General features: G+C 43.0%; 1 protein-coding gene across 2 annotated transcripts; it reads left to right on the forward strand.

Moving 5' to 3' along the window:
- Positions 1 to 1107: 1107 nt before the first annotated feature.
- Positions 1108 to 12863, forward strand: hgs (hepatocyte growth factor-regulated tyrosine kinase substrate). Of its 2 annotated transcripts, none has more exons than XM_019897356.1 (20): positions 1108 to 1305; positions 2321 to 2405; positions 2489 to 2564; positions 2654 to 2746; positions 3372 to 3495; positions 3672 to 3724; positions 3955 to 4023; positions 4161 to 4285; positions 5083 to 5191; positions 5307 to 5405; positions 5491 to 5580; positions 5652 to 5690; positions 6806 to 7006; positions 7641 to 7854; positions 7938 to 8110; positions 10463 to 10603; positions 11022 to 11208; positions 11309 to 11445; positions 11581 to 11763; positions 11899 to 12863. In XM_019897356.1, exons 1-20 carry the CDS (start codon positions 1269 to 1271, stop codon positions 12049 to 12051), a joined length of 2388 nt encoding a protein of 795 aa, XP_019752915.1. In that variant the 5' UTR covers positions 1108 to 1268; the 3' UTR covers positions 12052 to 12863. The 2 variants fall into 2 exon arrangements, with proteins under 2 accessions (XP_019752915.1, XP_019752916.1); XM_019897357.1 differs by having other exon boundaries at positions 3378 to 3495.
- The last annotated feature ends 636 nt before the right edge of the window (positions 12864 to 13499 follow it).

A 13499-nucleotide genomic window follows, 5' to 3' on the forward strand; every position in this document is an offset into this window, starting at 1 on the left:
CCCCAACTTTTGAACATACATTTGTCTTGTTCATTTCACATAAGCAGCTCAGTGGCTTTGGCCCTGGCACAGTAGAACAACAGAACAATGAGTGTCTGCTTGCAATGTCATCTCTGCCATCCTCCACCCAATACAGAAAGAACCAAAATATCCCATCTTATTTACACAATAATATATTCTGCGGTTCAAACCAAAATGCTCATTTTGTATTTCCATAACAGGAGCTGGATTTATTAATACAAGACAAGTTGATGATGCACCACGATAACAATGAGCGCTAGTGATTCGGGTGCCAGGTAGTGACTCATCCATGACCGACGTCAGCCTGGACAAAGCTGATTGAGACTCACTGTTGAGCACAGTAAAGCGGCTACTGTACAATCGAACCATATTTTAAATGACAATGGGCATTGAGGCTGGGGGTGGGATGAATAACTGATCAAGGCAGGGTTTACATGAGAGCTACACAGAATAAGTAGTGCCATACTAAATTAAGGCATAGAATATGATTTCGAAGCAGTATTTTACTTTACTTTCAATAGTTTTATTTTTTAACCCCACTTTTCCTGAAATTATCCACCAGACACCAGTTTCATCAAGTGACACCAAACTAGCAAGTTAAGTACATTTACATTTAATGTCCAAGAGATGTTTGTTTTTCACCATGTCCATTTTTTTATTTAACTCTTAAGTGCAGTATATTTTATTTTTCCGTATATTTAAATTCAGTGTTAATGTTTAAACTGTGCATAATGTTCAGGAATAAAACCTCTGCCTCAACACTTATGCATTCTACCCCACTATCTTATAATTCTGGTCGTGGTGGTGTTACTTGGAAAGCTAAGTACCGGTATTTTTTTTCCGTGTTATTTGATCTCAAAAGTTAGAAAGCCATTGATTTATTTATAAACATCTCACCAAATTAAAACCTGAAAAAAGTCACAATTCCTGTTAGGTCTGGGGTCTCAGAATAAGGTACATGGTGTTCTGTATGTTATTGTTTGTTTATATTTCAGTCGCAGGCACTCTTTGGACAATATTGCCGTGTTCTGGATATCCGCTAGAGGGCGCGGCCCCGTTCGGCAGGCTGACGTTTGTTCACCGGAAGTGAGAAGTTGGAACCAGTGCACAGCTGTGCGTTGTGTTCCGTGGCTATTTGGCGCTAGCGGTTAGCCACTACGCTAAAAAGGTGAACAACATAACAGCGGACGCCGAGTGGGGAAAACACACACACACCTCGACAGAGACTTGAAGACTTTCGGTCAACAATGGGGAAAGGCGGAGGTACATTCGAGAGGCTTCTGGGTAAGTCACCGAGAGAATCGGTCGTTACTTGTCAACTCGGTGTTGTTAAAGTGCGGTGTTTTTCCAAAAGTGCGTTGTTACGAGCTGGGGCTGTGGCGCTGAGGCCAAGCTAATTTTAGCCTGCTGCTAACAAAATTGGCCGCCGATGACTCAGGCCCAGATTAGCTCGCTAATATTCACAACAGGCGATACAATCCAAGAATTTGTAAATTAATGTTCGAAAAGAATGTTGCCATCTCTTTTATTCACGTCAGTTGTGCGAGCAACAAGCTAAACAGCCAGTCATTTTGTAACCAAGCACCTGAACATACACATCATTCGCATCCTTTTGAAAATAAAGCAACGTCAACATGACGACCAAGCTGTGAACAATATAATTTGTTAAATCGTAACACTTGTCTTGTTTGTACAGACTTTAGCCTGAGCCTTGTGTTCAGCAAACGGCGTTACAACCACTTTAAATAACTTGAATATTTTTGTTCACTGAATTCCTCTTTTGTCAATCTCTTCTTCTGGATCTGATTGTCCAGCAATACAGTGCTTCGCAATCTCCACCGAAAACAATATTTGGCTCCCCAAGTGCCACCATTCTGATCAAAATAAAAATCGCATTTTTGTATGTTTAGTAGGTATAAGTGTTCTTCAAATGCAAGGCTGGGCAATAATTCAGTGTGAATATATCCTGTGGTAGACACTTGATCAATGTGACTAGAAGTTATGCTCAAAATAATATTGATTGCGAAAAATCAAGAAGCAACCCCCCAGTTTGAGTTTGGACACAGTCGCAATGTACCTAAGAACAAACATAGAGCACAAAAACAGGTTTTAATTGCACAACAACTGTTTTTGTGAACCTTGTCTGCTGAGCCAACAAAGACATTCACGCAAGCACAATTCAAGGATTAATACATTAAAGTAAAGATAGCTAAATTCACCCTTTTTTCTTTGGGTCCTTATTTTAAATATTAAAAAAAACAATAATTATTGATGGTGACAAATATGAAATACTTTCCAGATAAGGCCACCAGTCAGCTATTGCTAGAGACCGACTGGGAATCCATCCTGCAAATCTGCGATCTCATTCGACAAGGAGACACTCAGTGAGTCACTCGAACTGTCTCGAATTATTGTCTTCTTCAGTGTTTTTTTTTTTTTCCAAATGAATTTGTTTCTTTCCCATCAGGGCGAAATATGCAATTGGTGCTATAAAGAAAAAGCTGAATGATAAAAATCCACATGTGGCCCTCTATGCACTTGAGGTAAAATGCTTAAATGAGTATCGCAGCATCATGTTTTCATACATCGTGTTATGTGACTGGCAATGGCATAACAGTGACTTCCTCTTCAGGTCCTTGAGTCTGTGGTTAAAAACTGTGGGCAGACTGTTCACGATGAGGTGGCAAGTAAACAAACCATGGAAGAGCTGAAGGATCTAATCAAGGTGATGTATAATTCCAGAATATAAAACGTGTCCATGGATTTGAATTGCCATCAGATGTGTGTGAGCACAACCACCTTCTGTCTGAAGCTGAGCTCAAAACTCCTCCTAACTTGGAAACATCTCATTGTAAGATGGCAAATATTTGATGTACTGCTATTGTCGTCACATGACCCAGCATATTTACATTAGCCTGTGTGTATATAAACAGCTCAGGCGCATTACCATAAAATAACAATGTCATCACTATTGGTAACCATAGCATCATAAACCTTCATGCAAGTAATAAAGACAGCAGTGTGACAGCACTTCATGCAACTAAAATAAAGCAGAAATCGTCAGCCTTTGAAAGCACGACACATAAAATATACGGTAGAAATCATATGATATTTGTGTTTGTCATTTTGTGCTGGTCAGCAAAATGTTATTTGCCCTTGTGGAGGGGATCTCGCTAATATTTTTCATCTGTGGATTTGTTTGAGATGCTTTTGTGATTAAGGGCTTGAAATTGATTTGACAAATGGATTGTATTGCATATTTTTATACTGAGCAGATGACCGTTTTAGTGCTGAATCATTGTGCTTAAATGTTTGGTTTTTTTTTTCATATGTAATTTTCCTTTCACCAGAAACAGACGGAGCCAAATGTCCGTAACAAAATCCTTTACTTGATCCAAGCCTGGGCCCACGCCTTCCGCAATGAGCCCAAATACAAAGTGGTGCAAGACACCTATCAGATCATGAAAGTGGAAGGCAAGTTCCCGTGTCAGTGTCTGTCCTTCTGTTATTTCAACCACTTAATGTTGTGTTTAAAATGACATCAGTTAATTCTGTGAGGCCTTTCTCAGCATTGTGGCAAGCAGGTCATGTGGCTATCACAATGGAATGTCGGCTTTTGATTCATGTGTAATGAGCGTTTTCATTCACAGGTCATGTGTTCCCTGAGTTTAAGGAGAGTGATGCAATGTTTGCAGCAGAACGAGTAAGATTCAATTTCGTTTGGGTCATATTTATGACACTGTATATACAGCACTGTACAAAAGTTTAAAAGTAAAATGGGTTACAAACATGCTCATAGCCCGACTCCAAACTATTAAGTTAAAGTGCCACTGTAGGCACTCTTGGTATTGTAAAAGAGTGCACAAAGCTCCATTTTGTGTTGTGCTTCTATATCAGACGTAACATGCTGCATGTGTATTTTTGTTCATTCAGGCCCCAGACTGGGTTGATGCGGAGGAATGCCACCGGTGCAGAGTCCAGTTTGGAGTGATGACAAGAAAGGTAGGCGGAGCGTGCTTGTAAATCGGACATGTGGACTTCCCCACAGTTTTTTCAGCCGCCGTATGTGATCAGAGCAATATTTCTATGGCCCACGTGCCGAGCATGACCCAGATTGCGTTGCCGTTTCCTTTTCAAAGCACCACTGTCGAGCATGCGGGCAGATTTTCTGCGGCAAGTGTTCCTCAAAGTATTCCACCATCCCCAAGTTTGGAATAGAAAAGGAGGTCCGTGTGTGTGAGCCCTGCTTTGAGCAGCTGAACAAGTGAGTATCTGGATTACTTGAACATTCTTTTGTACATATCGTCGCTGTCCTGTGAAAAATGCATATGTCCGTTTGTCCGTCATTTTGTTTATGGTAATGCGATCTCCCATTAACGTAAACAAAAATGGACACACACCAATGATATAGTATTTACTGTAATGATGACTTCTGTGCTGCGTTAGTGTAGCTAGACTACTGTGCAATCAGATCTTAGGCTAAACCGGCAAACCCCCGAGTATTGAATTTTTCTTTGGCTATTTGAATATTTGAGCATGCTATCAAGATAAACGTGCAGGCCTCAACAAAAAAAAAGGTAAACTGAACAAATCTAAATTGATCTATTCCAGAAGCTGTCTCAAAAGTCAGTTGTAGTTGCTGTCAGAGATTATTCACCTGGATATGACAAGTCTATAGTGTGTGTGTGTGTGAGAGAGAGAGTGTTTTGTTTTAAAATACAAACTTTGCCACATGGTAGAGCAACAACACTTGGGAATAAAATAGAATAAGCCTTTATTTTCCCTAGAAAACGGCAAAGGCAGGAAATTGACATAACTCGATTTACTGTGTGGACCCCAAAGTTTTCAGGTAAGGGCCACTGAGCTAGTAAAAATGTTAGTCTGGAGCTCTGAAGGTAGATTTTTATTCGCTCCTTTACAAGATTTTATTGCATGCTGTTTGTGTGTGTCATGTGAGCTGTTGTTCCACAAACTTTTGGATGTTGTTGCCAGTGTCGTGCGTATTCTGAATTTATTCTTAAGATTGTTTGTTTGTCCTCCCCAAACCCCTCCCCTCACCAGCCACCCTTCCTCTCCTTCACTGAGGAAAGCCGAGCTCAAACCGGCGTCGACCAGCGCTGCCGAGTTGCCTCCGGAGTATCTCACCAGCCCGCTCTCCCAGCAGTCACAAGTAAATGCTCATAGTCGATGAACACCTCAAGTTAGCAGTAAACAGTAAATGCGCGGCACACAAGTGAATTGTACTGCTTGATGTATAATCTAAACTTTATTTATTCATTGTCCAGATGCCTCCAAAAAGAGATGAGGCGGCGCTGCAGGAGGAGGAAGAGCTACAGCTGGCCATTGCTCTCTCCCAAAGTGAGGCAGAGGAAAAAGAGCGAATGGTAGGACGCATGACCACACAAGTAATTGAAGTTTCCTCTGCCTGATTATTGAGAAATGTTTAAAAAGGACCAAATGCACTTGCAGAAGAACTCGTACTCCGTGTATCCGAAGACAGACCCCACCCCGGTCACCTCCTCGGCACCCCCAGTCAGCACCCTCTACACGTCCCCTGTGGTAAGATGCACGCCGATATCTTTCATCATCATCATCGTGATGCATTTGTTTACTGGCTTTCTACAATGTAGAATTCATCTGCTCCGTCAGCCGAAGAAGTTGACCCCGAGGTAAGTTACACATTTTAATCCTATTTTTATTTTGATATTGCCATTTTGATAGCTATCACTGAGTCCATTTTATTATTATTATTATTATTATATTTGTCTTGCTTTAGGTCGGGAGCAAAAATGTTAACTCACAAATGTATTTTGAGCCCTAATGAGCCAAAGCAGGGTTCCCGTGGATTCTTAAAAATTGTTAAAAGTATGGATGGCGAGTACCGCTACCAGGTATCGATATAAAGCGAATACAGGCCTTACTTTAAGTCAGTGCTTCTCAATTATTTTCTGTCCACGTCTACCACCGTAGTCACAGTGAGGCCAAGCGCGACATACGCTTCGTCACATTTCCTCGTCTGAGCTTTCGGGAGACCTTCTCTTTTCTCCATCTCTCTCCACCCGTCGACTTCGTGTCTGCACTACATACTCATGCTGTGTGCAAACCGCGCATCATCAGTGCAAACAAAACACAGAGCGAATGCTCCCTGCGCATACTCTGCCAATTAGCGTCACTGCCCCCAATGTAGTGGAGGTGCACATGCACTTTATTGTAGGACAGTAAAAAAATCCAAATAAAAAAGCATGTTCCCCGAGGTCAAACGCGCCCCCCACTATTTGAGAAGCTGCTTTAAGCTAACATACATCTGCAGGCTGCTGATACCAGCCACGATACTCAAGGTCCAAAAAAATCTGACATCAAGTAAGTCCTCCTTGGCAATAGTTGGCGCTATAGTGTGGCAATTTGACACATTGGCAAATCATCACCTGCATCGGCAAAGAAAGGTCTTTGTTCACAAATAGTTGACATTGCGTTGAATGACATTATATACATCAAAAGTACTAGAGTTATCAGTTCTCAAAGATGAGTGACTGGTATTCATATAAAAATGTTATCTCAGAGGGAGGACTTTATGATCCCTAACCGGGACTGGAGTCGGAGCTCCTGATGTCACTCACTAGGCCTCACCCTTGAAACTCACAACAAACACACACTACTGTACTACTGTGGCTGAATTCTAGTTCATAAAAGCCATTTATTCCTTAGCATTATCTTTTATGTATTCGTGTTTGAAAATACATGCATCCTATTTTCTCTTGACGCTGACTGCGTGGCCTCGTTTTAGCTGGCCCGCTACCTCAACAGAACGTACTGGGAGAAGAAGCAGGAGGAGGCCCGCAAGAGTCCCACGCCCTCTGCCCCAGCTCCCGTGTCACTGGCCGAACCGCCGCCACCAGTCAGCGTTCCCGTCAGCGCTCCCCTCAGCGTGCCAGCCAACCAGCCTGTAGAAGCTCACGTGGCTGTGCAGCCCGTCAGCATTGTAGAGGTATGCTTAGGTCTTTGGCTGGGACGGGTTACAGCAGTGCCCCCAACTTCCCAATCCTTTTTTTTTTTTTGCGCCGCTGACCGATTACACCTAAAGCAATATTTTGTTGGATCACCATAGAAACAAATAAAAACCAAGTATTCATAATTTGGGATGGCACTGTGGTCGACTGCTTAGCATGGCCACCTCAACACTGCAGAGGTCTGAGGTTTGATTCAGCCTTTCTGTGTGGAGTTGGCATGTAACCCCCCCTTTCCCACTCGCCACAAAAAAATGACATTGTTAATTTTTCAAACATATTGAATATTCATGATTGTTGAGGTATTTGCTGTCCCTTTGAAAATGATGAAACCACAATGTTACACTACTGCAAACTCCAAACACAATCAAAAATAAAACAAATGTTTAGTTTCTTTCTGTGTTGGAAGTGTTGATCATAAGTTTCAAGATGGTGTCTTGTGTGTAGAATTTTAAAGAAAACAATTCATTAAATCCATTTTGTAGTAAGGTGGCCACAAAGCAAAATGCGGAAGACATGAAACTCTGCCAATGCATGTCCAGACACACTGTATCTAATTGGCTGACTTGACTGATGTGACATGGAATTTGCCTTCCCCAATGTGGCATTCTCCAGCAACAGTACCAGAACGGTGAGTCGGAGGAGAACCACGAGCAGTTCCTGAAGGCCCTGCAGAACGCCGTGACCACCTTCCTGAACCGAATGAAGAGCAACCACATGCGCGGGCGCAGCATCACCAACGACAGTGCCGTCCTGTCCCTCTTCCAGTCCATCAACAACATGCACCCGCAGCTCCTGGACATCCTCAACCAGCTTGATGAAAAACGACGTGAGTGATAGTGGTTTGTTTGTTTGTTTGTTTTTTCTTCCTGTGCCTTGTTCTTGTCTTTAAATAATCTGCTCTGCTGGCAGTGTACTATGAAGGGCTGCAAGACAAGCTGGCTCAGGTGCGCGATGCCCGGGCGGCCCTCAACGCGCTTCGGGACGAGCATAGGGAGAAACTGCGCCGCGCCGCCGAGGAGGCAGAGAGGCAAAGGCAGATACAGCTGGCGCAAAAACTGGAGATCATGCGGCAGAAGAAGCAGGTACTGGAGCTCATCATATATTGGACACTGAGACAGTGGATTTGAAACATGTGGTACAAGAGTATACTTAAAGCTTTTATGCAAGCTGCCTCTATGGTCAGGAGCTCAAAAATATCCGAACAATTCACACAAGTGTAAATGTTCAACTACACTCAAAAAAATTGGTGAATGGAAGGGTGGGGGGGGGATGCATCTTCATACATTTCAATATTCTGGAACGTTATTGATTTCAGTCATTCAATTCAAAAAGTACACTGATATATTTTATAGTTTGATTATACAGAGTGGAAATTGATATGATGACAGCATAGTTTACAACCACAGACAACATAAAATTGCCCTCCCAAGACATTCGACTGTTCCCCCACCAATCCTTAAAATCTACTCAGTTTAATTGATCTGAACATTGTGAGTGTCACTGTTTTTTTTTTATTTTTTTATTTGAACTCCTGATAAAGCTTTTTCTATAATGTTCTAGTTTGGTAAAATGGACCGCCTCATGTTTATGTAAATTTTTTCAAGGTACTTTGTAATCGTGTTTTAAAGGTGATATTTCAATACAGTTATTAGAAAAAGCATTTTAACTTAGCGCAACACAATATTACAACTAATCATTGTTCATTGAAAGTCACTATATATTCAACTTATCTATAAATGAATATCATTTACAAGTGGGTTGATACGACAGTGAAACTCCTCTACAACGAAATCATGTTTGCAGCAAGAAATTTTTCACAACAGGGGGTTTTTCACTGTAGCAAATTTGATCTCAGATGTAAGCACACACACACGCACACAAACGTATGTGTACACGCACACACAAACGTATGTGTACTCTATTTTTATTCCTATAGTGCATAAGTATGAGCACACACTTATTTGACACTTCATATTGTCAGTATAGAAAGAAAAAAAGGGAAAGGAATTACGAAATTTACAATCAGCATTCACTTTCACTTACATCAATTTCTTGGATATTGTCTTTTATTTTGCTTGCTCCGTCTTTCATTTTGATCACTTTTACCCTCTCTTCCGGCATCAGAGCTCTTCTTGTCTTAGCTGCTTGACATCAAAAGGTCCGTTTTGTAGCCATTTTAGCAATGCAACGTCCATCCTCGTCTGAATCTAACAATAACAAATACTTCCTGACATGCAATGAACTTTTAAGCCAGCCACGGGACGCGGGACGCTTCGTAGTCCTCGATGGCCATAGTTAGCTCTCGAAGGCTAAAAACCTTACGCTAACTGGAGCGGTTCGCTCTCATTAGCGCTCCAGTTAGCGTAAGGTTTTTAGCCTTCGAGGGCTAACTAAGGCCATCGAGGACTACGAAGCGTCCCATGGCTGTTTTTAGCATGATCACAAGTAAAGCATTCGAGAAAACGTTAGTTTATTTGAATGTCCGTCGAGCCATAAGCAATTTACTCTGAGCAGCTAATCGGATGCTAAGGATCTAGCTTCAGTATCTACACACATAGACAGTGAGGTCCCTCTTGGCCAATCGGAGGCCAAGATGATGCTCGGTAAGCCAACGGCAGAGCAGCTATGAGTATGTTGAGTCCAGGAAACATCGTTCACTATGTAAACCAGTGTGGTGGTTGCTGTTGCGTTTTTTCAAACGAAGCAGTAGAGGTCGCTGTTGGATAAGACTTTGTTGTAGTGAATGTTTTCGCGAGGCTGGAGCAGAGCAAATGATTTTGTATAACGCAACAGGGGGGTGTTCGTCGTATGGGGGACAGGAGAATGGGAATTGCTTTAATGCATGAAGATTTTTTCACATAAGGGGGTATTTTCGCCCATGTAGGTTTCGTTCTAGAGGAGTTTCACTGTATGCCGTGTTCAAATATGACATCAGCAAAGACTCTCTTGGGAGGAAGGTCAGAATTTTTTGACATCCACAGGCTCCGCACTTTGGACTTATGTTCTGTTATTCGGAATGGCTGTTTTAGATCACTTGTCCATATAATTTTTACCACCCGGTAATTTAATTGAATCCAACTTTATTGTCAAATGTGCTGTATGTGTAACATACATTCAATGGGAGTTATTTTTCTGAAACCTCTTAACTCATTCAGTGCCGGCCGGCCGTTTTCAGACCCTCCAGTTAACCCACGTGGGGGAAAAATTTATAAATAAATACTTTCGTTTGAATGTCTGTCTGAACTCTTGAAAAGATTTTTTAAAAATGCCTTCGGGAATGAATAAGTTAAATTACGGGTGAAAATGACTCCCGGTTTATGAAGGCAAAATTCTAAAAACTCTGTCACTGTTCAAGTACTTGTGGACCTCCCAGCATGACGCGCATGATGTAAAGCTGTCCCTGCTCTAACAAGTGTTTTATTTGTGGGTTGTAGGAGTACTTGGAGATGCAGCGGCAGCTGGCCATCCAGCGCCTGCAGGAGCAGGAGAAGGAGCGCCAGATGCGTCTGGAGCAGCAGAAGCACACCATTCAGATGAGAGCTCAGATGCCTGCCTTCTCTCTGCCCTACGCACAGGTGCGCACACACACACACACACACACACACACACGCACACACACACACACACACACACATATTCACACACACACACACACACACATATTCACACATATTCACAAACACAAATCCCAGCATCATTTTACAGGAGGCCCACCTCGGTTCATATTCCTCAGTGCCTGTTCATAGACTCTTCACTGTCAAGAAAGTCATTTCACTTTGTGGTCATGAAAAGAAGTCTCAACTCACATGTGTGCAATTCTCCAAATAAAAGGCCAAACGCCTTTGCTTCATGCTGTTAGTCATTCCCAGTTGAAGTTGACTGACACATGAATCAAAGAGTATGAAAGGTCTTCTATCTAATCACCAAATTGTTCAATTTAACCATCTAATTTAATCAAACGAAAATCTAAACGTCTCCGTGATCCTTCGACAGATGCAGTCTTTGCCCCCAAACGTAGCAGGCGGGGTGGTGTACCAGCCTGGCGGGCCGCCCGCCTACCCGGGCACCTTCAGTCCAGCTAACTCGGTGGAAGGTTCCCCTCTGCACAACCTCTACATGAACCAGCCGGGCCAAGGCGCGCCACCACCACAATACCAGGCCATGCCGCCTGCTGCCACAGGTAAGTCAAGGCCTCACTTTTCACCTCCAGTTGAGTAGTTTCTGCTCAATTTGTTGATTGATCTATTTTTAATTTCATTTTCTCTTTCTTGCTTGTCTAGATCCCAGTATGGTGAATGCATACATGTATCAGCCTGCTGCCACGAACGGTCAGCCAGCTCCTCCTCCTGGTCAGGGTCCACCCGCCACCAGTACACCCTACTCCAACTACCAGCCCACACCCACGCAAGGCTACCAGGTCTGCCTCTGCTACCAAAGAGTCCAAAATCAAGCTTGTTTGATTTGAAATCAAGATAAATATACAGTATTTTAGTCATGATTTGGAACAACCAGGGTACAAATACAAAGTCTGCTTCCCCCCTCCCCTGCACAGAATGTGGTGTCGCAGGCCCAGACCTTACCCCCCATGTCCCAGGCCACCCCCACCAACGGCATGGGCTACATGGGCTACCCGCCCTACAGCATGCAGAACATGATTTCAGCACTTCCAGGCCAAGACCCCAATATGGCCGTCCAACAACAGTATATGTCTGGCCAGCAGCCCATGTACCAACAGGTTAGTTATTTCTCACTGTTGTTTAAAACACACACACACACACACACACACACACACACACACACACACACACACACACACACACACACACACACGCATACATTCTGGTTTACCTTTTTGGCCTGCCTGCTTTAGGTGGCTCCCCCTAGTGGCCCTCAACAGGCACCACAGCCGCCACCACAGCAGCAACCACAGCAGCAGCAGCCGCCCCAACAGCAGCAGCAGCATCAGCACCAACCCCAGGTGGTCCCCAGCAATGCGGAGGCGCAGCTCATCTCGTTCGACTGAAAGCTGCTCCTGCTTGCTTGTGATCACGTGTCTCACACACGCAAACACACCCCTCTCCTGATGGGTGACGTCTCCACCACACTGTCACGTATTGGCAATGTGAAATGTTGCGATGCTCCCTTTACTTAAGTCTGGAAGTCGGTAGGCTAACGCGCATCTCGTTATCTGTTCCTTGTATTTCCTCCTTCACAAATAGTCTCTTAAAAATGAAATAAGAAAATACTAATTACAGGGCGAAAAAAAGACTTAAGTGTCAAGCATGTTGATTTTGTTTTTCTTTTTTAAAATTGTATTCCAGAGTGGAGCCTCTCTGAGTACTTAATTTCTTTGAGTTGTGTTAAAAGTGTGTTTGTCTTTAAGCAGAGGAAGCACAGTGAGGGGCTCGGAATGAACAGCACTAACTCATCAGCAGGATCACAGCTTAACATTCCACTTGTTGGTTCCATCTTCTCCTTCCACGCAAACTATGTGTCTCCTTTGTTTTGGTGTTTCCTTGTCATGAATTGTTTGCGATTTTTAAAAACGGATGGGCGAAGATACATGGTTGAACCCAAGAAGGGATAGCGCAAGTACAAAGTGATCATTTATTTCATTCGCGTGATAGCTTTCATACTGTAAGTAACTGCTGAAATGCATTCTTTCCATGTGCGGGGAGGGCAAATCGAAACACATTTGCTCCGCATGTAATCCATCGCCGGTCACCAATCAGCTCCTTTTGCGACGTTGTGATTCTTCTTTCCTCCATCAAGGCCATCTGTCTGGCTCACAAGTCATTTTAAATTTATATTTAATAAATATCTTCTTATTGTCCACTTGGTTCGTTGCTTTTTTTCTGTCATTATGCTTGACAACAAACACATGGGTCATGATCCCTTTATTTCTGGTCAATAAAGAGTACAATGGCACACATGGTTATATTTTTCTGAAAATGAGACATTTGTAGCATTCTTCGATCTCCACCTGTATGAGAAAAGGAATAATGGTGTTTGTCAACGTTTTCCACAAAAGTATGGTTAAATGTGACTCACCATCCTCTCCATACGCATCCCATTTTCATAGGCCAACCTTTTCAGTCCACGTGATGACGTAGTCGAGGAAATGGTTCTTGTCACACCGGACGTGTATGTGAAGTATTTCCCCGCGGGGCTTCATTTTGCCATCACGACCACACACTGCTTGTGAACAGCTCACAGCGGCTCACGAGTGATGGGATTTCCGGCTCTTTTCGGTGATCCGGGTCATTTGGATCGGCTCAGTGAAAAGAGCCGGCTCCTTTTGGCTCTCAAACGGCTCTTTTAACTTTAGTTTTTAAGATTATATGATTGCATTTTACGACTGAGCCAGTAGAGGGCAATACAACCCTACTTTTGTTCGTGGTGAGTGACGTAGTCGGCCCTATAAAAGGGACACGCCTTTTCTTTTTCTTCTTCTCTCCACCTGTTCAATAA

This window comes from Hippocampus comes, unplaced genomic scaffold, assembly GCF_001891065.2.
Source record: "Hippocampus comes isolate QL1 unplaced genomic scaffold, H_comes_QL1_v1.1 scaffold238, whole genome shotgun sequence".
Classification (NCBI taxonomy): Eukaryota; Metazoa; Chordata; class Actinopteri; order Syngnathiformes; family Syngnathidae; genus Hippocampus; species Hippocampus comes.